This window comes from Varroa destructor, unplaced genomic scaffold, assembly GCF_002443255.2.
Source record: "Varroa destructor unplaced genomic scaffold, Vdes_3.0 BEIS01000003.1, whole genome shotgun sequence".
NCBI lineage: Eukaryota > Metazoa > Arthropoda > Arachnida > Mesostigmata > Varroidae > Varroa > Varroa destructor.
The window spans coordinates 16,952,646-16,976,590 of record NW_019211456.1 but is presented as its reverse complement, the minus strand read 5'-3'; the positions used below and the strand labels follow the sequence as shown (position 1 = coordinate 16,976,590).

Below are 23,945 nucleotides of genomic sequence, written 5' to 3'. Positions count from 1 at the left end.
TTTTCACGCCGGCATTAATCCAGACTGTTTCCTCTAAATTCACGTTTAGATCCAAGAACGCTTCTGGCTTGTGTGTTTCACGCGGCTTCATTATCGGCGAGTGCATTGGTTGTATTTATTACAGCCAGCTTTTTTTGTTTCACTAAACTTTACAGCGACGAAGTTTAGGAGGTCACTAGCAGCAATTGTAAGCAGAACTTCTTTAACCTATCTCCAGTTTTCAGCAAACTATACTTCGAACTTTGGAGACGAAAGCGATGTATTCTATTCCCTCCTCTTAGCTCCTCTTCCACTGCTGTAATCTCAATCATGCGTGCAGTAAGCTCCTTTTGCGCGTGAGTGCACGATTACCTCTCATAGAAAATAGGGATGGCTATACGAGGCTGCTTATTAGCAAAATGGAAGGCAGTAATCTTCTTTTTCTTCTTTGCTCTGTTAGAGAAATGAGACAGCTGGAATGGCATACTGCTCTTAGTTGGCTGCATGTCAGAGCTTTTTTTTCCTATCCTACGGACTGCCGTTTGCCAGGCAGATTCGCTAGCCGGAGTTGTAGAAAGCCGGTCCTGTAGTGTGATAGTTGCCTATACGCTTCCATATTTGCCATATGCAAATGCGTACGGTTTCCACCTGCAAACACCACTATAATGATAAAAGCACACGTGCCGCGCCTCGAAATGATGGAAGCAGCTATGTTCCGTGACTGTTAATATTGGTTTACGGTAGTGATGCCTGCAGATATCTCATTTTGCCTCGTTTGACTTTAAGAGGTTGCTTCTAGTGCTGCACGGACGATAGATCGACCGCCTTGCTGACCTAGATCTGTACTTCGTTCCAGAGGTGGTTTGAGGAGTCTGAGTTTTAGCTTACTGTACACTTTTTTCGGGCTTATACTGTAGATTGATTCCGTGTCACCGTACCATATTCTAACTACACGTTCGCGCGTGCATCTACTTGTCTTAAAGAGGTAATCCATGTCTTATAATTACTTCGCTTTCGTTACCGTTTATGTCTCATGTTGTTTTTCTGAACTCGGAAGCAGAACGATGGACCCGCCAGATAATTTGGCTAAATCATCCATCTAACCTTCTCTCATTGGTAAGAGGGTCCTGTCGTCTATAATGTTACTCGAAAACCTTTTAGCATTTCTACTTTTGGACATTTTGCAGTAATTTCTGCAGGGCAGAGCTAAAACGTGCAGGTCTGTCACCGGCATCAGATTAGCATGCAGTTAGCCCTTATGCAAAGACAGTAGACAACCCAGGCAGCCGTAATCAGAATGAGACCATCTCCTATTGTGTAGGTGCTCATCGACGCGATACGATTAACCTCTTCTTATTACCTAACCAACGTCGACATTTCGTCGCTGTGACGGAAGCCATTTCTCGAGGCCGCATTAAACCTCGTTCAATCTGCAGCCATATCTGCCTTTAAAACTAAGTAGTACTCTTAGTAGTAGAAATCCTGTAAAGTAACGTCCTTTGATAAGTAACTAAGCACTTTGTACAAAGTAATTTACTTTTAGGTGCTTTTTAGAGAAATAGTAAAAATACCGGTGATAGATTCAAGAAACAAACCTCAAGAAGGATCGCATCAATTACGGCTAAATCAATCCAGGTATTTTCTGTTACTTAGACGGCCTGAACACGCGACCCACCTGATGGACAAATTATCGTAATCATTCATGAGAAAAGCTAGATAATTACCCTTTTACACTGATGTGACAATTAATACACCATTGGGTCCATAGCAAATAAATTACTGCTTTATCTTCTGAGTGTTCGAGAGACATTCATATACTGTAAACAATAAGCTGTATGTATATATACGCTATAATTTTATAAGAAGAGCATCAATACTAGCCTTTCTATTTATCGATCACTCAGAATAACAGCTTCTTGAGCGAAGCTCAAAACGAAAGCTGAAGCATTTACATCACCATGAGACGACCCTCTTTAAAGATTTCTTTGACACAAATCGAGCGTTACGAGATGGACGCCTCATTTCAAACAACACTGGTCCGCCCCGCCAGCTGCAGCCGCTGGTCAAAATGACCATCTATGGCAAACAGTTCGGTGACATTTTCCAAGCGAACGTTTGCTTGTTCCCTGCCTGAACCCTTATTTTTAAGCAACCTTCGAGTGGTTTGATGGGTGTATTTCTCGCTACTCCATTTTTCCTTGTTTACATTCTTACGGTCTGTCCTGCCTATGTGCCTTCGAATGATAAGCTGTCGCTGCTCCAGTGGCACTTCGACTGCGGCGTTCCTGGTGCAGTCAGCCAATGACTGATTTCGGACCAACCTCCTCCATCAATTGTCAACTATTACCCACCCCGGAGGAAGGGATGTCTAAGGAGAAGGCTCTTTTAAATCATTGGTGGTAACGTTTTCTTTCTGATGACATGCAAATTAGCATTTGTTTCCACGACCGTAATTCCGATTCAAAGATGCTGGGAGTTAGGCAGCTTGTGCGTCAGCCAAGCCTTCGCCTGGCAATCGTGATTTAAGCTCGTCCACCTCCTGTGCAATAGTCCGACAGATAACAGATTTCTCGGTCATTGTCGCGGGACTCGTTTGTGTTGGTGAAACTTGCACATCTTGCCACAGAATCGAACCCATCAGAACCGGCCAATTCAGAAAGAGGTAAGGGTAGACCCTAATAGTTGCGCAATAAAAAGGCATATGTGATGTACATGCTTTCTTGGTGTAATAATGTTTCTGTGTCTGGTACATATGTGCTGAATATTTTGCCCACATATACTGTGCCGTAGCATTAGAATTACTTCTTCGTTTAGTTGTCACAAATTAAGGTGACGCTAATATATCCCCAGTAGGAATGACTAATCGCTTGATAAACGGTTGCCAATGACAAGCTGTTTCGAGCAAAATTATCTACATAGATATTACTTGGATTGCTGAGTAATTTTCATAAATCCTTCTTACACTGCCGCCGTATGAATAAGCTCGAGTAAGTGAAAAACCCGAAAATGCTAGTCTCATTTAGTGCGCTTTTTGGGTTACGTCGTGGGATCACCTTATCTATTGAAGTGAAGTACTCGTCGCCGGACACAAACGCTGCAGTGAGCAAGCGTAATCTGGAGCGAAATATTCCTATAGAACAATAGAAAGCTAGTTCAATTCTATCATAGGCTTCTCTCAATTAGGTTCCTTAAAAACTTCTTGTGAAAGCACCTAAACCTGTTGTCTTGTGGGCTTTTCAATTGGTCTCCTTCTCGAGCAAAGTGTCATAAAAGAATAATTCTAAAGTAGCAAACATGACAACCACAATGATAAAGCTTCAGTACAGATGAAGATGAATTATGATTTCACACAAAGTACGAACTTGGGCCATTTTGAATGTAGACTGTAGAAAGTAATAGGCAAGCATGGGTCGAACACAATTTTCTATACGTCAATATATACGGCTATCACGGTGAATATCAATGACAGGTAGCGATATAGTTAACAGATGCAAAGGTATAAGCCTGGCCTGGTAGTCTGAGTGCAATAATAGGAGTCCCAAGCGGCGTTAACAGTAGCCAGTAAGTTCCCTTCAAGTAAACTTCAAGTTATCTTCTTAATTTAAATTTGGCATACGTTACCCTTTGACACATTGCGAATTAGCCTATCTAAAAGTGGATTCAACACACCTGTTATTATTACTATTTTTTAAAAATATTTTTGGTAGTAAGAATCACCTTTAAAGTGTCTCATGGATGCTTAGAAGTTAGTCTACCCACAACTATATATATAGTTTATATATAGGTTTATATAGATGTTTGAATATGTTATATTTTTGATAGTCGATAGTATCCCTTTGTAACCTTCTAATATCATTCGTTCTAGGGATTTAGCAGTCATCGTAATGTCGGTGACGTGATCTGGACATGCGTTATATAGTGACATGGTTCAGCGACGGAAACGCCAGTAATCTCATGAGATGTAGCACGTCCGTCCATCCGCAGGAAGCAGATTGAACCGAAAATCACCGGGCATCCATCTTCAATTGACGGTCCCACTTCGGGTTTTAACTGTTCAGTTTAGACTAACAAGTCTTGAATTTCGCTTGAGAATATCCGAGCTCATCGGGTGCTGCCTGTTGAGACCTTCGTAGTACCTAAAGAACATTTGTAGGCTTTCTCAAATTCGGCTGGGCGGCAAAGAGTCATAATTCAGTTTCGGATTTTTTTGTTCGTTCGGCCAGAATAACTGAGGAAGTTTTCGGGAACAATATACTAGCTAGTTCGGTAGAAATCTCGTACCGAGTCGACCAACGAATGCGTTTCTGCCCAACGATTGATCAATACTTTACGTAGTTTACGAGCGATCCATGTATCGGGGCTACGACGACAATCTGAAGAGGAAACGACTAGAGAGGGCCACGTCTGAAGGAGCATCAAAGGTTTGCATATTGTAATTTTGATGCCCTCGTTGATTCAATAGGTCGCCCAATTAATGCCTTCCTTTGCCTGCCTGAACGAAACTCAAAGGCAGAATTCAAATATTCCTGCAACCAGCTAGGTTCACTTTTTGGTTATGAACGGCGACAAAGAGCCAATATGATACAAAAATTTGTTCGTTGCCAAGTAAATGCGTCACTTCCCAATATAGCTATTATCATATCGTTGGCTCATTTCTAGTGATTTATTTACGCGGTTCGTTTACGCTGCGTCTACACGCCTTTGATAAAGGACAATGGGGCGTCGCACTGGAATCATTTGTTGTTAGACACAAAAACTTATCTTTGCCTTTAATCAATTTCTCAGTGGACCGCCATTTTCTCACACTGATGAATCGGTTCGTGTTGAGCTCTTCTGTTTTCCATATAGCTTAATTTATGCCATGGAGGTGATTGTTACCTGCCACGGCTGTTTCTCAGGCGGGTTCCTATAGGTATGAACACTAAGCAGTGTCAATGACGAAACCCGCCACATTGTCAGGCGCGTAGTTGCTGACGCACGCGAACTTATATACATTTATTATCTATATATATAATAAATTTCGACATTGCCTGCGGCGAATACACCATTATACACACATTCAAATACAATAGCACAGGGAGCAAACAAGTAAACCTTCAATAATGGCCTGAACATGGCCTGTATTGTCTGTGTGCGTCTAGGACATGTCTAACGCCAAAGCAATCGTTAGTATTCGAATTATCTGTAAACAAAGCTACTCGTATGGCTTTTCAGTGTTAGATCAACGACTTCATCGGCGCAGATAAGACGACGGTGAGGACAGGCTGCGCCAGACGTAAGTAGATATGTATGTATATTTCTCAAACACAATTTGCTACCTTAGTGCGTTGCCAAGCTTCCCCTCCACGATGCATGTCAATTTTGGGCGTGCCTACTGGACGACCTGACTATAAAAATAAAACGAGAAAAGACCGCTGAACTTGACTAAGTTCAGCGGTCTTTTCTCGTTTGGATCTGAAGAAGGACTGAGCACTCTTAATCTACACTAATGTACTAAAATAATAAGGGCTTTTGATTTACGGAATGTCACTTATGTCTGTCGAATTATTATGGCTCGAAAGTTTACTATAACAATTTGAGGTCGCGAGTCTTGCGCTGTTGTGCCGCATCGACACCTAGAGATGAACGTGCTAGTACTTCAGCAAGAAGTTTCTTTGATCAATAATCATATATTCCTGTCTTGCTTCGCCCGTACACAAGACAATACTCTCGTTAACGATGCTGTCATAATTTCAGCTAATGTCAGCCAAGCATTTCTGGAGGCTCTTTGGGACATACATTTTTTTGCCGTTTTTCCCGGCAGCGCTTAACTACTCCTCCGTAGATGGCTGCCGGTGGTAACACTTAGATCGAGTACTTACGGGTTTGATAGTGACATGAATAAAATGTGAATCAAGAGCTAGCAGCTTTCGTGATGGTTTACGTCTGAGAACGTGATATCGACACTATGCAGTAATGGCCTGCAAACTAGGGTGCTTAGTTAGAATTAAAACTTTCGACCAATGACGAGGCTGTTTGCACCATAAGCAAATGGTAGACTCTAACGCAGTCGTCAAGTGCATGACATGCTGCTGCTGCTGGCGGGTCGAATACCGTCACGATTCGAATACTAACACTTTGAAAGTTAAGCCTTATATCTGCGTCCAGAGATAGAAATTCTATATCTTGCTTAGGGAGACCCTTGCGTTTGAAACGGTTTCAGATGCAGAAAAGTCACAATGATTTCTGACATCTCGACGATCGCAGCTGAGGACAGTCTATTATGCGATCTGACGATGTAGTGAGCCCTCATCTTCGTCGCTTCATGATGTTAAATTTTGCACATCACTCAGAAGAACTGAGCGGTCATTTCAAGGAGTATCACTTCAATAGCCATTTATTGACTGTCTGAAGAGTTCAAAAACATAACGACGCTGGCTGCAGCAGCAGCAGCAGCGTCAAACGTTTAAGAACCCAGTTCGCACACCGTATTCCTCAACTACGCCGTTGGCCAAATAGCACTTCGAACCGTTAGCAAAGCTTGGTCAGAGAAAAGTGAAAAAAATGAACGCATCCCCGTCAGCGATTGTCAATAGTCCACACTGCACACGTTCACCTGAGATCGAACATCGTAATAGCTAACTTTTACGTTTACTGACTGCGTACATGAAATAGTTGCGTGTTTTGCCTGTCACTATTTTTTGTATAGCTATTTTTGAAAGAAATATACTTGCTAATTTCAAAGAACTGCTATCTTTCCTCAGATTAATTTATTAAGAATACGTTTTGATCAACATAATTGACACACCAAGAAGCTGTACTGTCGGTTGGCTTAGAAGATGGTCTATTGTTCCCATGGAGATGGTTTAAACTTTTTCAGTTCAAGATACCTTGATTAAGCCCTTAAACTTTTTCCTAAGTTGTATTGTAAGTCACTTTTACAATGACTAGTGAGGGCTTTCCATCTTACATGTAAATTTAGGCCGAAAAATGGGGCCAAAGTTTGCTTGCACTATGTCCTGTGAAGATATACAGCACCATTTTCTGTTAAGCAGCTAAAGACAGAGTAAGGCAGAGCACCGTTTCCATCGTTAGACGACGTAGGCATAGATCACAGGGCAATCACTCAAAACGGTCAGACAAAGCACGACGAACAGAGTGAGAAAGCAGGATAATTACCTGCGCTTACATGCTATTACTTAGCCATGCAAAATGCAGTCCCTAGCCGTACAGAAGATCTTTGTAACTGTAGGATCCGGATAAGGGCACAGAATAAGGCTGTCATTCGTAAGAATAAGCTGACAAACCAAGAGTTCTGTAATCAATTTTTGAAAAGAAACATGGAACTTTGTAACAGTAAGCGACACAGATTCTCTCACGAAGTAGCTATAGACTACAAAGTATTGCGCACGTTTTTCATATTATTGAAACAGGTTGGGTAAGAAATACAATCTCAGTTTCACTAGTCACTAACCGCCTGCTCGCTGTGCAAGGAGTTCACGGCGGTTGATGAAAGCCATATTCTCACTGACGTTTCTTTTGACGGTTAGAGTCCCATTACACTACGAAACCGTTTCAGGTAAAATATATTATTTCGCCATATTTGTTGGAGAAGAATGATTATTGCAAGTCCTAGATATTAATAATCACTGATAACGACGACACTGCTCTGAGTTTTAGTACAGGAAATAGCCGAGGTCCTACGCGAATTTCAGGTTGCTTCGCATATGCGTCGAAGTGACGACGAGAGAGCACTTCTGAGGTCGCCTTTCGGGATAGCGTATCGCGCCACGAATTCAACCCGTGTTTAGTCGTCACCTCAATGAACGCCAAACTGTATCATTGTGGAAGGTAGCATGAAGAATCTAGCTTTCCCTGAACACATTAATTTAGTAGAAATAGAACGCTATACTAGTTTTGCAACACGGTGCGTATGGATATGGTCGCCTTTGCGCGAATTCATATGATCAATTAATTTGGCATTAAATGGCAATACCGTCGTGGCAGTGGTAAAAGTTACATCACCTCCCGTTGCCATATGCTTTAACCCTGCTATTATGCGTATACATCGATATGAAAATAAGAAGGCTCCACAGTTTAGCTGTGTCCCGCTTCCGACGCGTCGCGATCGCCCAAGCTGTAAGCGGTCATGCTCAATTACATGCAGCGAATTTGTTCCACCCACGTTTGCGACGTCGCGCCCTTATTAACAATGTTTACCCTTTAGTCGGCGCGTGCGTGCATTGACTTTATATGCCACGTAATAGTAGCGACCTCTTCGGGGATACCGACCTAGGAAAGGCTTTGTGAGGATCAAACAGAAATCGCACGTGTGGTGCTAATAATACAAGACCCTGGCAGAAAGTTGGCTTTAATCTCGCGTCAAGGAGAAATTCGACGAGTGTGTGCCCTGAGAAGAATAGAATCGTGTTACCCTCTTAACTTTGCGTCCTATAGGTACAACATGAGCAAAAGGCTGACCTAACGGCTTGCGAAGTTTGTATGTACACCACGTGGTAGCTATTGGCTAAACTTACCGGCTCCATTAATACGCAATATGATGATGATGCGTATAAATGGGAACTACTCTGCTGAGTATACAAGTTTAACCAAATACCTGCAGCCTATAATATATCTGGGCTAGGTGTGGTTATTGGCTCGTTGGAATTCTACGCTACCTATCGCTTTTAGCCGTACGCTAAAGAAAGGCGTAGCCGGAATAGTTCTTCGCTGTTTGATCATAATGTGCTAACTATAGTTCACTGCTTGACGAAGTTCGCTTTCTGCCTGAGGAGTTCTGCGTTACCCCCTAGTTGTATCCTCCCTAGACCACTAAGCTTAGACCTGCGCCGATACGAATGTGGAGGATGTTAGCGGGGTCGCCGGAGCTACTCTGTGTACTAGAACATAGGGCATACCTGCGCGCTTTTCACAGACGATCACTGCCACTTTCAAAGTGCTTCGAACTTTTATTAATTACCTATTTGAGGAAAACAGTTCACTTGCACTTGCGCTGAACGCACTACAGGGAGACATATCCGATTAATGAATGTTGATTATTCCAGTTTACATACACCGTTAAACGTCATTGTTACTTCTGAACAAACCTAAATATAGGTTTTTGTTTTCTTCGCTGATCTTAATCATTGCTGGTGGGGAGCTGGGTGGAACGATTTGCTGTTGATCGAAACCCAGACAAACAAATAAATGTGTAGCATTTTACAGTTTGCTTTGTAAATGATTTATTTATACGCAAAATACTTTGCTAAGTCGTGCACCCACGTACATAATGCACGCAGTACAACAAGTTCAGCTCGTTGTTTTTGAAAATTCAGCCTAATTAGGTACGCTGCTAGTAGAATGATACGTTTATGTGGGTAGATTTGTCTTCAGTGGTTTCAGGCCACCGCTTGCACAGGTGCCGAAAATCAATTTCCCTACAGCATGGCTGAGCAACTACATGTGGAGTCTCAATAAAAAAAAAGATAACTCTATCCCCGAATTATGATGTACCGTTTATGGTTAGATGTTTGTTAGACGTATATTTTTTTTTATAGTATATATAGTGCATGACATACATTTAAGACTAGAAGTATGTACGCGTAATATCCCCGTCGATAACGGATCTACTTTATAAATCGCTCAATACGAAGAAACTCTTGAAAAAGACTCCATCGTCACTTCGCTATAATGGATTAAAAACAAATATTAGGCTGTTTCATACGGGCCTTTGCAAAAGGGATCCAGGCGAGTCATAGTTTATCAAGTGATTTGAGGGAAAACCAGTAATAATATGCAAATGACGGTGATGCTCTTTTTCACTATTGTTTGTAAACGGTTCGATTAAATGTTCATTGAATGTAAGAAAGATATCTGTTTACTTAGGTCACTAAAGCCCACACACGGCCTGTTTGGCACGTTGATTAAGAACGTGCCAAACTGAAAAGTCTATAATCTTAGCACACTGCGCATGCTCTGGCCAACCCTTATTACCTTATTTTACATTATGTTATGGTATTTTTTACTTTTTGATGATGTTGCTATACGCTAGGCATCGCTGATTTACTAGTGAGCGTTTACATATGAACATATACATTTAGTCCAGAGCTTTTTCAGCCGATCCGAATGTGCTAGGAATTATCTAGATTAATCGGTTGAAGCGGATCATCTCTACAAATGTTGTTTAGCAAAAATCAAAAGTAATTTGAAAAGCTCGAAGTTTGGTGACGCTAGAATTAACCATGCGTGACGGATAATAATACACGAGGATCATCGATGAGAGGAGGCGATTTTATAAAAAGAAAAAAAAAAAAAAGAGGATCCAAGATAGCAAGAGAGCCGATGCAATCCTGAGATTAGAAAGTAATCTGTTATGCCGATGGGCCTGCTGCTTTATTTTCTCAATATTGGTAAAGCTTATATTAGTCTTTCGACACTTTTATTATGATAAAGATACTATACGCAACTCCAATCGGTGGCGTTCAGAGCAAGGTACAAAACTCTGTTTTATCTGAATTACAGTGTATTTTGAGGTGTCTCTAGGCGTGAGGTGCAACTCTTTTGAATTTATTTATATAGATATTCGTTTTAGGCTATTAACCAGGTTTAGATGATATCGTCTGTCACTGCATGGTCACCTTTTCCTTCAGCTAGGATCGATCTAAATTATATCAAGTAGAATTTTTTATGCATTTATTGGAAATTTCATATCGACGATTTTTAACAACAACACATTACACAGTTATTAGAGTAGTATTTTTAGGATAGAATGTAAGTTCTTTAACATGCCACAAAAAGAACTTGGACCCTATCACTGTCCATTGGTATCCATCCCAATAGCTCGTAAAGTAGAGGCAACCGCGCTCGAAGCAGCTCCTTTAGGTGTCGCTTTTTCACTTCCCTTTAGTCACGTTCCTCTTGTCGACAGCTTTCGATGTTTAGATTTTGTCGCGCCACAAACGTAATAAAATCTGTTTGTGGGTTTGTCGTTTCATTGCCTTCGACAGTCAACCATCTTGCACCGGTAGTGCATTCTGACGACCGCTTGCAGACAGTTCTTATTTTGATAGTCGCTAGAGGATCCAGGAAATCCATCATATGTATATATATACCTTTAAGTAAAAAGACTGTGTGTAGAACAAAAAGGTATTGTAAATCTTATATTAACTGACTGAGAAAAAATACCGTATTCAACAATCCACTGCAGCACCTTTAAGCCAATTTTTATTGATGAAATCCTTCATTTCGGCGAGCTGTTTGTTAGTCGTCGCAGGCGCGAGTTCTTAATACTGGTGGAAACTCAATTCGTTCCAAAAGAAAAACGCTCGTTCGACGGCGGGCGAAAAGGGTTCGTTTTCAAAACATATGAAAAAATCAGCTGTTCCCCAATGTTTACGTTCCGAACGAATTTTCCTCAGAGACTATAAATCTAAAATCGGCCGTCTTTAGAGGCCGTTTCCGAGTGCTTCATGGCTTCCAACGAACATAGGTTACATGTTAAAATGGAAGGTCCATAATAGAGATTGAATTGAGAGAGTCGAAATCAATGAAACGGGGCACAAAAGGTTATTTGAGGGAATTTCGAAATTTTATAGGAAGGCATGGAAGGCTGCTTTCGAGGTGAAAGGTTATCTATCGCTTGTAAAGTTGTCATTGTAAGGGGCGATGGAGGCTAGCCCTCTTTTGTTTGAGTGTGATTCCCTTAAATTATCTTTAGATAAAACTCATTTGTATGTATTACGTTTGAGTCCTCAACGGGTCCAGAGACACAGGTACCCTTGACAGTGAGAAGATTTTTCGAAGTGGCCGATAAGCAACTTATCTATGTATAGATCATTGTATGGTAATAATTCAATAAAATAGTAAAAAGCTACAAACTTTGGTTTATGATGTTTGTTTACTTTTACTTTATGTAGATCAACTTCGGCAGCAGTCTTCGGACGAAAGTATAAAGGCAACGTTTAATCGTTCGTGTATGTATACGACGAACCATGTATACGATCACGGCATCTTGTTGCACTACTTATTACCCACTATCATTATAGAGTGTGTCGCATAGTCGTGCCAACATTATTATCATCATTGCTGCTATTTAATTTTTCAAGTTCAAGAGCGGGTTCAGTTTTAGCTAATTTACGGCAAAAAAAAGTTAGAAAACATGTTATTTTACCTATGCAAAACACAAACTACTGACACAGTTCGCTTAAAAGGATCTGGTAAAATAATATATAACGACGTTCTAGACCTAATGCTCGGAATTGTTTACTTAACTGGTTTCTCAAGAAGATTGAAAAAACCGAGAAGCGGCGCGTTGGAGTAACGCACAGCGGGAGTCCAGCTCTTCGCGCATACACCTGCGCTTGCCATAACGCTAATTTTAGGGAAAAATTCCGCTTGCCTCTAGTGAGTCGCGAGCTTCTAAGTTGGACTAAGCAGGATAACTTCAGTATAATATGAGTGGAGCTCTTCAGGGCGATGCGGTACGTTTACACTAATACAATGGAAGACTACATCTAGAGTTGATACATCTAATAAAATAATAATATCTATTGTTCAACAATGGAGCTCTTAATAGAATAGAAAGCTTTGTATTGCAAGTAGTGGGCCCGGCGCATGCCCTAAAGCTCATTGCAAGTTTAAAAAGAACGCAGACGTAATGAACTATTATGAACATCTCATTGTGATTCTCGAACTATCGATCTATATGCCTGTATCTAAACGTAGCTTTATGTATTTTTCAAGGCAGTACGCCTGTGATCAGCATCATTGTGAGGAGCGGTTTGTCCTTAAAGGTGACTGTATAACATTCGACTGGTATCCATCCGTTGCTGGAATTCGTGCTTTCTTCGAATATATGTTAGTCATGCATACGCGTTTCTAAGTAATACCCGATCGATTCGGATGCCCTCAGAGTGAGATCACTTTGCAGCAGTAAGACAATCAATCATTGCAAAGGGGTTTATTAAAAGCATTATTTACTAACATCTGCCAAGGGCATAAATAACTAACGGTTGGATGGGCGAATTAATCAACACCTACCGAAGGCGGATTTTGTCACACAACCGAGGCTGTACCTTCTGCTGTTTCTATAATCAGTGTGACCGTTTATTCTATAGTGGCAGTAAGAGATCTCTTCAACATTGGCTCGACGGATGCCGGCATTCAAAGCAAGAACGGCAACACCCGTCGACATCTTGCGATTAAAGCCGCATATAGAGAAATCATTATTTCTAATGCCTAGAATCGTTCATGTAGAACTACAAGGGCTCGACTTCGGCCAAGGAGATAGAAACCGACGAAATACCTAATAACTAATTAACCTTTTAAACTATAATTAATCTTTATGTTTTGAAAGGAGACGGACAGCGTCAAGCTTCTATTTATTCGTTTATTGCGTCATTTTATAAATATTATATTTTAATGGTCGTAAAGTATGAAATGAAACCATGACAGGGTTAGCAATGCCTGTTACTAGATATAGAAATAGAATGCCAACCATACCCCTTTGTGATATAATCGATTACTTGTAAAAAAGTACCAACCGGTCGAATGCAGCAGGGAATGGGTCTAATATAAATTTTAGTAGCTCCATTGCGCTCATCAGACCAGCGTCGAACTCACAGTACACTACCAGCTGTCAGCGTATTAACTCTGTACGTATTTAGGCTTCCGTTTGCCTAATGAAAAGCTCTGGATAAACCAAGGCCGCTTCATCTTCGCTTCAAAAGACTACGATGATGCAAAAAGTTAACAAGGTCAGCTGTGATGACGTACGTAGCAGACTGAACGAAGGCTACATATATATATGTATAATTTCGAAATAGATATAATACAAAATAGCCATAGCGCACTAACTCGTGACCAAGTAACTAGCAGTATGTGAAAAAAATTACAAAATAATTATATCTGCAAACATGTTTGAACACATAACTATATATATATATATATATATATACCGATAATGCGGAATCAAAAAGTAAAGTTGTCAAAAATCAATTTTCTAGTAGTTAAATCCTAGCTTTCGTCCTACTAATTGCATAATTCTGCTACAGCATATATTACAATACTGTTTTCTTCAAACACCACATTTTCAACATCTGTAGTCGCTTCATCAAAACAAATTAAAACAATGTAACAGGTGAATCTAAGCTACATACATCTATGAACAACTTAAAGGCTCTTTGGCGTTGCCGTAAAGACATTTTGATCAAATTGCTTCTAAATAATCTTCCATCCAACATGGCTCTATGCTCGTATGAGAAAATCATTTTCTATTTCTGAGCTCGATTTGTTTGCATTTGTGACATGTACATGCCCACCGCAACTGGATTAAGCTCGAATACCGTTATTAGTCTATCCTACTAAAATAACACACAGTAAAGGTACTGACAGTAGCAATGGGTCTCACAGAACTAGAACGCTGGCACTGCAACCACATCGAGAGGCACAAGCACCGAAAAAGAAAAACGACATATTACAATTACATAAGCGAAAAGACAATCTTTCTAACAGCATACATGTACGCACATATAAAATCCCGCAGGTGTCGATCAATTTCATACTCGCTTGCCGTTTTCTTCGAAGATTTTGCCTCTGCGTATATACACAGGGTATAGAAAATGGTCATCGTTCTTCAATGCTTGGCAATACATTACGGTACGTGAACGCTGCCCAAACCATCCGTACGGGCACAGCACATCGATTTAGTATCTATCTAGAAAGCCATTGTATGGCAAAATATAGGGGAATGACCGCCACAGCGGACTAATCACACTCGATCAGTGTATGTTTTTCGTATACGATCTAGACCCTTTGCGTTCCAGACATCTACCTGTCAGTGGGTAATACTCACGAATGAAAGAGATTATGATAAACTACCAATAATCAATATGATTTCGGGCTGTGGTTCGTTAAGTGTAGATGTGGGGGGTTATTGTCGACGGGTAATTTGAAGAAAACCCATTACTACAGAAACAATATTAGCAACACGTTCTAGACTAACAACTCGATTCTACCCACAGGCGTATTCCGCGTTTGTCACTGCTTCTTACCACATCTAAGTGGCAGGACAAGCAGCCGTACGTAAGAAACGAGACGATCACGAGAGTTCCGAACGATTTCTATAATGCTGCAAACTTTGTTGCTACGGGAACGATACGCGGTGACCGTTTTCGCGAAGCAAGTACACCATTCAGTCGCACGTTGGAGTTAACCACGTGCGCTTAGGAGTAGACCTTACTACCGACGGATCGCGTATAGTTTTTTTATTCAATGCAACTATATGGTAGTTAACAATCGGACTAACATCCGTTGCGTACCTAGGTAGTGAAATTGATAGGACGACCTTCCTCTTCTTATCTTTGTTGTACGATAGACAAAGCTAAGTTACATGCAGTCAGTACGTAAAGCATCGAATCTACAACAAATAACTATCTACGAATTGCGCTCAGCAGGCCGCGGCGGACAGGCATTGTTTAGATAAATCATATATATGTTACAGAAAAACGGGCACTTCAGACCAGCGACGTTCTTTCACTCTAGCGTCGACTCTGCTTCCTCCCGCGCTTTGTTTGTTTAGTTTTCTAGATGTCACGCCTAAGAGTTATCTTCTAAAGTAGCGTGATGGCTGAAAGCCGTTTTCGTAACGTGTCCTTTCCCTTTCAGCGGGAGCGGCGGCGGCCTGTATATCCTAGTTAGAGGGACAAGAGGTGCATCAGCCAGTAAATCGTTACGTCCGCAGTATGGTATAGTAAAAGTTCGCAGACTCAACTATACTGCTATTATCGTCTCTTTCGTTGCTGCGACCGCCGCGTCTCTGTTGTTGCCGATAGATTACCACCTCATAGGCAGGTGTAGCAACAGCAAAACTAGCCGAAGTCCCGGAACCGGACTTGCATCGTTTTCTTTACCGAAACACTATTGTCATCATCTAGTTGTTGTTGTTGTTGTTGTTGTCACGGGATAGAGGCTCTGCTCCAGTAGCGGGCTCATTTTCCAGCTGCTTATTTCGGTCTAACATCAACGACCTTTGCACGATTCCATTACATGGGTACATCAGCTGCGAAGTGTACACTTACTCCTAATATATTTTTCCCGTTAAGAACGATCGTAGCGCTAGCGAGAGCTATTTTAAGCAGACTATTGTTATTTGTGAGTTTAGCAAAATCGCTTTTTTTACATTTGAGCGTAGCAAACATGAGACTATAGCATCTCGCAGAGTTTAACGCCAGTAATATAATCAGCTTGACGACTGTGTTCAACGGCGACCATCGTAACGTTTTAACCTAAACAAAGTAATTTTTCAAACCACAGTACACAGATATAGGTGTTCTGAGGTCAGGCCACATAGAAAGAAGATCGTCTACCGCAGTAAATTTCGTTTACCTTCTGAGATTAGTTCATAACTGACAATTCTGAAAATGAAATGAAATTTTTTGTTCAGCATCTGAAATAGCACGAAGTGACCTTCGGCGCCCCATTATTGGTTTAATTTCCAAAACAAACCGGTTATATTGGTATTACCACCAGTCGTAGGACTAATGACAAACTGTCCGCTTTGTGCTCGATGCGGATGAGCTTAAGAAAAACCCCGAATGACACTCAACAACTATTCCTTTCCAGGATGCAGCTTCATAATGTTACGGTGCACAATGACAAAACATTTCCATTCTGTAAAAGATCATTGATAAAAACACAGCTTTCCAATATTAAATATAGTTAAACGGGCCCTGTTTTAGATCTGAATCTATGAATTGTGACTTAGTCTGAGTTAGGCCTCAAACGTTTGTAGGGTTTAGCTGAAGTGTTAGATTGGTATAAACGTGCGCGCGGCTTCATTGTAATGTTGTACAATAGAATACATATTAACACGATTAATTGATACGATGATGCTGGCTACATTTATTTATCCTACTTGCATGAAGGTACTGGGCCTTATTCGGATAGTCCTTGTACCAAAATGTCTCACTAATGTGGATTACCTAACGGACTCGAAGGGGTCCGCGGCTATCTATAGTTGTTGCTCTGTGTGTATTAATTCTATCTGTCAGTTTCGCCGCGCGACTACCGTTGGCTGTGATAGCAGTAGCATTTTTAAGCCGCAAAGTCTATTGGGTTGACGATTCAGCCAACAATCGACAGACGAGTTCAAAGAACGCCGACGTCACCGCTTCTACCATTGCCCGTTCAAACGCTAGGCAAAGCCAATACAGGCGCCAGGTAACACGTGGGCCAAGCTCCACTTGCTACTTATCCGGCCCGTACCACTGTCGCTACGATACAACAACCTGAGTGAATAACTACGTTTGTGGAAGCTTCTTACGTACAATCGACTGTCTTCGCTCTTACGAAGACACGGTTATCTCACCACACCCAACAGCGAAGGTAAGTAGTCCCAATTTACACGAACGTTTAGAAACATTGTCGTACGACTGGAACGCCACACAGATTAGCAACTGTGAGAAACCCAGACATTTCGTATTACCCATAAAATGTGACAAGTAAAATACTTGCGATATCCAGATTTTCATTAACTGAAATGTCAACTGTTCCCTTTTCGATGCAGCACGATATCGTAGCTTGTTGTTGATGTTATAGTAATTGCCGCGCAGTCTTTCTTAATGCCCAAGGCTGCCGCTGCTATGGTTGTTGATTTTCCGTTTCATTCGCTTGTCGTTTTCTTTTTCTGCCAAAAAGCTAGCTATTATCAGCTATCTATCAGTAGCTTGATAGAAAATCAAGTGGATCTTGGACTCGTTATCGGTGAGTCTGGGTCTGGCGGCTAGCGTCGTTCAGGTAAGCTTATCTCCAACATACGCATGTGCACGTTTGCCGTCACTACGACCACCTTGAGTGGAGTACCTACGATTGCTAAGAGTGCTCAGTTCTAAGCAGAGGAACGACGTACATACATGAATGTAGCGGCAAAGAACATCGCTAGCAGCTATCAAACGTCATGACGAAAATTTCGATAACTCTAGCAGCGCCGCAACACCGATTGATGGACGTAAGTGGACGATTCACATTGACTTCTCTATAGTCTTTGTACGAGAGGATATAAGTTGTGCCCATATAATGTAGCTGCAGACTGTCGCTCTGTTCATTGAAAGCTCAAATCATCAAGGACACGCTGCTGCTCGATCCTAGCCCAGTCGATAGTTTGAGGCTGATTTATACATTGTCATTTGAAATTTCACGGTTTCTAGGACGTTCCACAGGAAAATTTATCAAAAACCGTGCAATACAGACAGTATCTGTTAATGCAACATTCACTCCAGTAAAATAAGAAGCAAATACTAACGACTTTTCCAAAAAGGCCATGCTTGTGTGTGAACCATCGTCACGTCACTGACCTGCTACATTGAGACGATTTTTAACGTTGGCTCGTCTGCACGGGTTAATGAAATACCTACTTGGCAAAATAAAATATTCTGGGTCGGAGTTGTTGCAATTTTTGATGGTTTGAGACAATCGTAGCGAAGGTTAACGGAGCGCGATTGTGCTGCTTGAAGCGAAACGTCACTACGTTAAAATTAATTAAGCTAGAAAAGGCACAATTTGTATCTGAACCCTTCGCGTAAAAAAAAAGGCTAAATTATAATGAATGCCCAGTCCCCGTATTCTAATTGCATATTACTATGAATATAGAATTTTGCTTCAGCTGCTGATGAGGACCTACGTGCCCGTATCACATCTAATTAATCCCTTTACACTAAAATTATCCATGTGATTCAATCAATAAGACTCAACGTTTTTCTCAAGCAGGTGTGACAATTTCACTGGAGAACGCCGCAGTTGCATCTCATAGTCCCGTCAGTTTTTGTCGTTGCTACAGCTCCCACTCTTCATCCGTTATCACAACAGACAAAAGTGGCATTGTCATTCTGAGCCAGGCCCTTGAGGCCTAATTAGTTTCGACAGCTGACACGTTCGATCGAAAGCGTTATTAATATATATATATATATATATATATATATATAATATATATATATATATATTAAAATAGAGACATTAATGAGCACGCTTTCTGTCGAAAGCGTGTTCATTAATGTCTCTTCGAATCCGTCGCAAGTACTTAAGTCGTATTAAATAAAATAATTGAAAATACTGTATTACGGTCGGTCGGTAATATCCATCTGGCAATAAAAGTAATTTTTGCTCTCAGTTTATTTGACTCAACCCATGTACATACGTTTATCCAGTAGTACCCTGTTTTAATGTAATTATTACTATGAATATATTAATGTACTCTACGTTTATGTAAATAAACTTGTAAAGTAGAACCTATCGTGTATTTTCAGAGACTTACCGAAATGTTTCTGTATTGTATAATGAGTCACCTGACAAACCCTCGTAGGCGAGGTGTGCATGTCGTTTTACATAATACACGACCCAAGCAATCTGATTATAGGCGATAAATACTGGAATACATGAGCACCCTTTACATAGATCACGAAAATTCGTCGACCGCGAGTATAAGCGGAAATGCGATGTAGTAACCATCCTCCAAAGTACCTAATGAGTGCTGGTCGGATTAAAAGAGTCAACATGATGCCTCCTAGGAAGAGTCGTCAGCGTCGCTCGTACGTTCTCCCTCACTATCCATAAAATCCATCGCTTCGGCCATGATAGTACTCGAAGGAATCAAGTCGAGGGCTTGATCAATATCGTACCTAACGATCTCATCCAGTGGTAGCCGTAAGTTGAGAATCTTGTCAATACAGCGGCGAATATCTTCAGCCTTTTTCCGGTCATCCTCGTCAATTCCCTTCGCCGCTCTTCTTCGAAACCATTTTTCTTGAATTTCGTGTAATTCCTCGCTGATCTTATACATTTGGGCAGCGACCACTTCGATCTCTCTGGCATTCTTCGGCCGTTGGGTTTGCCAGCATCTTCCTTCTCGAGTTATCTGTATGAGTCTTCTCGCCTCGTCATCTGTGTAACCGAACTCTAACAATAATTGAGCAATACAATCTAAAGCTAAAGTCGCACCTTGCCAGTCCCCCGTACCAGAGTGGCCTCCCTGGTATTTACAGCGCCGTTGTAAGCTTTCGCTGCAAACAAGCGTGACGATTAAACCATATGGATAGATTTGATTCGAGTTACCGACTACCGGATAACAATCAGTCATTTTTTTCTTATCCATTGCTAACTTAAAACTCTCTCGAGTGCTAGGAATACTCGATCAGTAGCAGAATTTTGCGCAAGTACTGGAATTGATCGTCATTCTATCGTAAATTCACGCACTTGTGCATATATATAATTTTCCATTGACGACAAATAACAGAAGGTTTTCAAACTAATGAGTTAAGCTTCTCATATGTTCGTCATGACTCGTTCAGTATTTATGTATTTACGCACCTCACATTTGCTAATTATGTGTGAAAGTCTATGCTTAGTACCGTTCAATTAAATCAATTTATCTGCAGCTGACACCCCATAGACTTCGTATTCAAAGCCGATCACTTATCTCAGAGAAAAAATGATGTGTTTTTTTTTTGAAAAGGCAAAAATTATTGATTAAAGCCAACAGCCTGATGCCGACACCTAAATATTATCATCAGTGATAAAAACATTGGTCAACTTTCCACAATGCTTCGTAGAGCACTCGATTTTACGTATTGCCCACTTGAATGTGGTTCTTATATTTTCTGCAGGCCATATACCGAGTGAAGTTTTCTCCGCTTCACGGTATTACTGTTCAGCATGTTAACGTCTCGTTGATTCTGTATTCTATTCGAAGAATTAGCGCTACGAATCAGCTCTGAGACAAAAGGGAAACCAATTTTATATTCTAAGCATCTCTCACGGCAACCCTTTTAGCTAGCCGGTAAGACAAAATACTTATAAACGTTTCGCACAAGCAAACATCGATGTTTTTATTGATCCTGCGATCGATCGTGTTTTTTGTCGTAGTACACAATATTCTACTACGGATCATAGAGGTATTATGAAGTGGCTGTATTGAAAAGTGTGTATTTAGGATGCTTTCAAGTGAATTATGTTCGATTCCATCTTTAGGGGGTCAGAACCCATTGCGAGCTATAACAGTATGTGGTATTTATCAGCTGTTCAATTGTGAGAGTTTGATACGGTCTATGTTGAAGGTGTATCATACAGACTTAGAACTTAAACCGTTAGCGATAGGTGAGCCGGCTTGATTCACCTCTAATCATGACATCAAAAGGTTGGTTCCCTATTAAGCCCATGTTTTATGAACCTCGCCAAAGACCTTTTATTTTTTCAGTTAGCTAAGCACTCTTCGCCCTATCCACTTTGCATTGAGATTTCCGACATGAACGTTCAGTTGCGAACTGCGGTCTTTCCAAGCGAACTATAGAAGCAGTCTGCAAACCTCTGAGATATCTATATTTTCTAGATGATTTCCTATGTTTATAAGGAGGCATTCTCTGTATATGTCTCATTCCCTATACTTCTTGCGATAAATCTGTTCAATCAACTGTGGCAACACATCTTTAGAGAACGAAAACCGTTGTGTAATACTTGTATGCAGTATAACATGTATGTATATATAATTAGCAGTTAGGGGCACGTTCGAGCAAAAATGCGTAACGAGATCATTCCTAGATTACAAGCAAATGTTTGCCCGTGTGTTGTAGATTTTTGTGAATAAGCTAAACGGCACTCTCTGTTTTGACGTTCTGTCAAACTAAAGTCCAGTCGCATCGATCAAAGCACCTCCCCCTAGGCAGTTACATCAATCGATCGGAGGGGCCCTTCGGGTTGCCCCAAATGATATTTCGTACGGTATTCTTGCACTCAATGAGCAGGACTGGGTGTGCCACATCTCATCGCCAACGCTATCGACGTTCACCACAAACAATGAATACGTGGCGCATCTGTCGTAAAGTATTGTGAAGCCGATTATGCTTGGTACGGCAGGCGGGGTATTGATATTAGCGAGCAAATATTCATGCCGAGCTTAAAACCACAAGAAGTGAATATTTCATTTAATCCAGACCTGCGTGTTAAGTGAAGCGTCACTATAAAGGGATTGCATCTAGGCAGCGTTTTAGCGCCTTCCATGAATTGCATGAAGGGTATATTAAATTTTCCCCTCACCGTGCCAACGTGACCAGATTGACGTGTAGAGCGTTTAAACAGAGAATGAAACGTGCAGCGTGTAACGTCTACCTAGATTTGCAATTTCATTCTAATTCTTTTATTTACAACTAAAACTTGATTATTAGCGGAATCAAAGGGTAAGTCTTAAATAAAACTAAGGAGTTGGGCTCGTTTCTGCTGACACGGGCTCAAAGTTTTCGCGGCTTGTATGTGGTAACGAAAATAATGGTTCTAGCTATCTATTACATGTATTTTCGTGCAATGTTTGGAGTTTTGCTTTGGATTTCTACCTGACAAATACCGTGAAAGCAAAAAGAATTCGTTTGCATAAAAAGTTATAAAAGTACTATAGGCTACCGACGCGTGCCCATCTTTCGCATTTTTTGTTTGTTTGTTACACGTGTAGTCTAGTAATGAAATTTGGTCATGCTTCGTTAGAAACAGCACGTGCATAATAATAGTAGAAAGCACTTTTTGGGTATATAAAACGTTCAACATAAAGATCAAATCATCCCGTAAATACATCTTAAACAATTCGAAGTACAGAGATACCGTCTACCATTATTAGTATACTGATGTACAGCATCGATACCTAGCGCCTGCAAACGTCACCGTTACGTATGGGTGCCTCACGATGATTTCGTGCATTTTGCTATCTACGCTGTGCACTTCTATGAGTGCGTACACATAGTCGTGAACGTGATCGGAGTCAGTGTCCGGTAAGAAATTGACGTTGGCACCCAGCATAGTGAAGGCACAAATCTGAGTGAGTGGCCCAGGCGTGGTGCTAACAATTAACGATGTTCGTTCTGATCCTGTTAGGGAATCGTTGGCGCATTCATGCACCACAGGTCAATATCTACGAAAACGGACTGAAACCAGGAACGTTCTGCAACGGAAACGAGGTGTGGGAAAGCTCGCCGTATGCTATTTAACCTAAGTTAAGCAAATGCAACGAACCGCCTACAGCTAAAAATTAAAAGCTAAAAATAAATATTGTTAAAATTCTACAATGAATAAACGAGGGCCAAGCAAAAGGTTCACGTCATAACGAAAAGCACCAATATTGCTGTGTAACGTAAAAAATAAAAATATTGCGCCAATTAGAATTGCTAAATGCGCTTCAACATAGGCTTTATATTACATGAATGTACGTATATTGTTTATGTAAAAACGTTTTTTTCGTGCGTCCGTCGCTATGATAAATCTTAACTATGAGTAATTGAATGATTGAAAATATTGCTATTGTTAAGTTCTGCATTGTGTAGCCATGATATAAGATAATAAAAAGATAGAAACAATGTTTTTTTTTGCTTACACTCGTTACGACTTTTTATTGGCAAATTATTCCGGCTAAAGAAAACTAGCGTTGGCCTATAGGTGCCATTTGTCGTCCTAACTGTACACCGCAGTGCCACTCGTAGAGCCTAGAGCAACTAGGTAACTCCGAATATTGATCAAGTGGATTTTTCATTACACGACATCTTTATCCATTGATATTAGAGTAGCTAATATCTATGCACGTCTCGTTTCCGTTAGCTGTTTATACTTAAATGGTTTATATATATACTTTTTTCTTAGATCGCAGATACGAAGTTGCGATTTATCTGCAAAATTTTCGAATCCGCTTTCATAGTACTCTGATTTCTAACTGGATCCAGTGATCGAGAGGAACGACGGAGAAAATGCTAGCTAAATATAATAGAGCCCTGAATTAGAACATGATATAATATGAAATTCACATATACGCACCGTTGTAATCGTTGCTGGAGGAAAGCTAATAAAGTGATTGCGTCAAAAGGTACGCTTTGCCAGCTGATTAATATGGACGACTTCTTTCCCGCATAAAAAATCAGGGTACACAAGAATTAAACATTTTTATCACTGATCAGCTGATTGCCAAC

The 23,945-nt window shown here is 40.8% G+C and overlaps 1 protein-coding gene across 17 annotated transcripts in view; it reads left to right on the top strand.

The window, feature by feature from the left end:
• Window positions 1-23,360, top strand: part of LOC111247651 (uncharacterized) — a 34,470-nt gene extending 11,110 nt beyond the window's left edge. For 2 of the 17 annotated variants that reach the window (XR_015322848.1, XR_015322846.1), the window contains 8 exons: window positions 3,845-4,400; window positions 5,194-5,254; window positions 14,501-14,613; window positions 14,979-15,241; window positions 15,622-17,340; window positions 17,653-17,962; window positions 18,721-20,785; window positions 22,864-23,360. Coding sequence is in view for 1 of the 17 variants with exons in the window: in XM_086982326.1 (XP_086838452.1) it covers window positions 13,692-13,712; window positions 14,501-14,613; window positions 14,979-15,183 (339 nt within the window). In the remaining 16 variants the exon portion in view is untranslated. The other 15 variants (XR_015322847.1, XR_015322851.1, XR_015322852.1 and 12 more) reach the window with 15 other exon arrangements.
• Window positions 23,361-23,945: the final 585 nt, after the last annotated feature.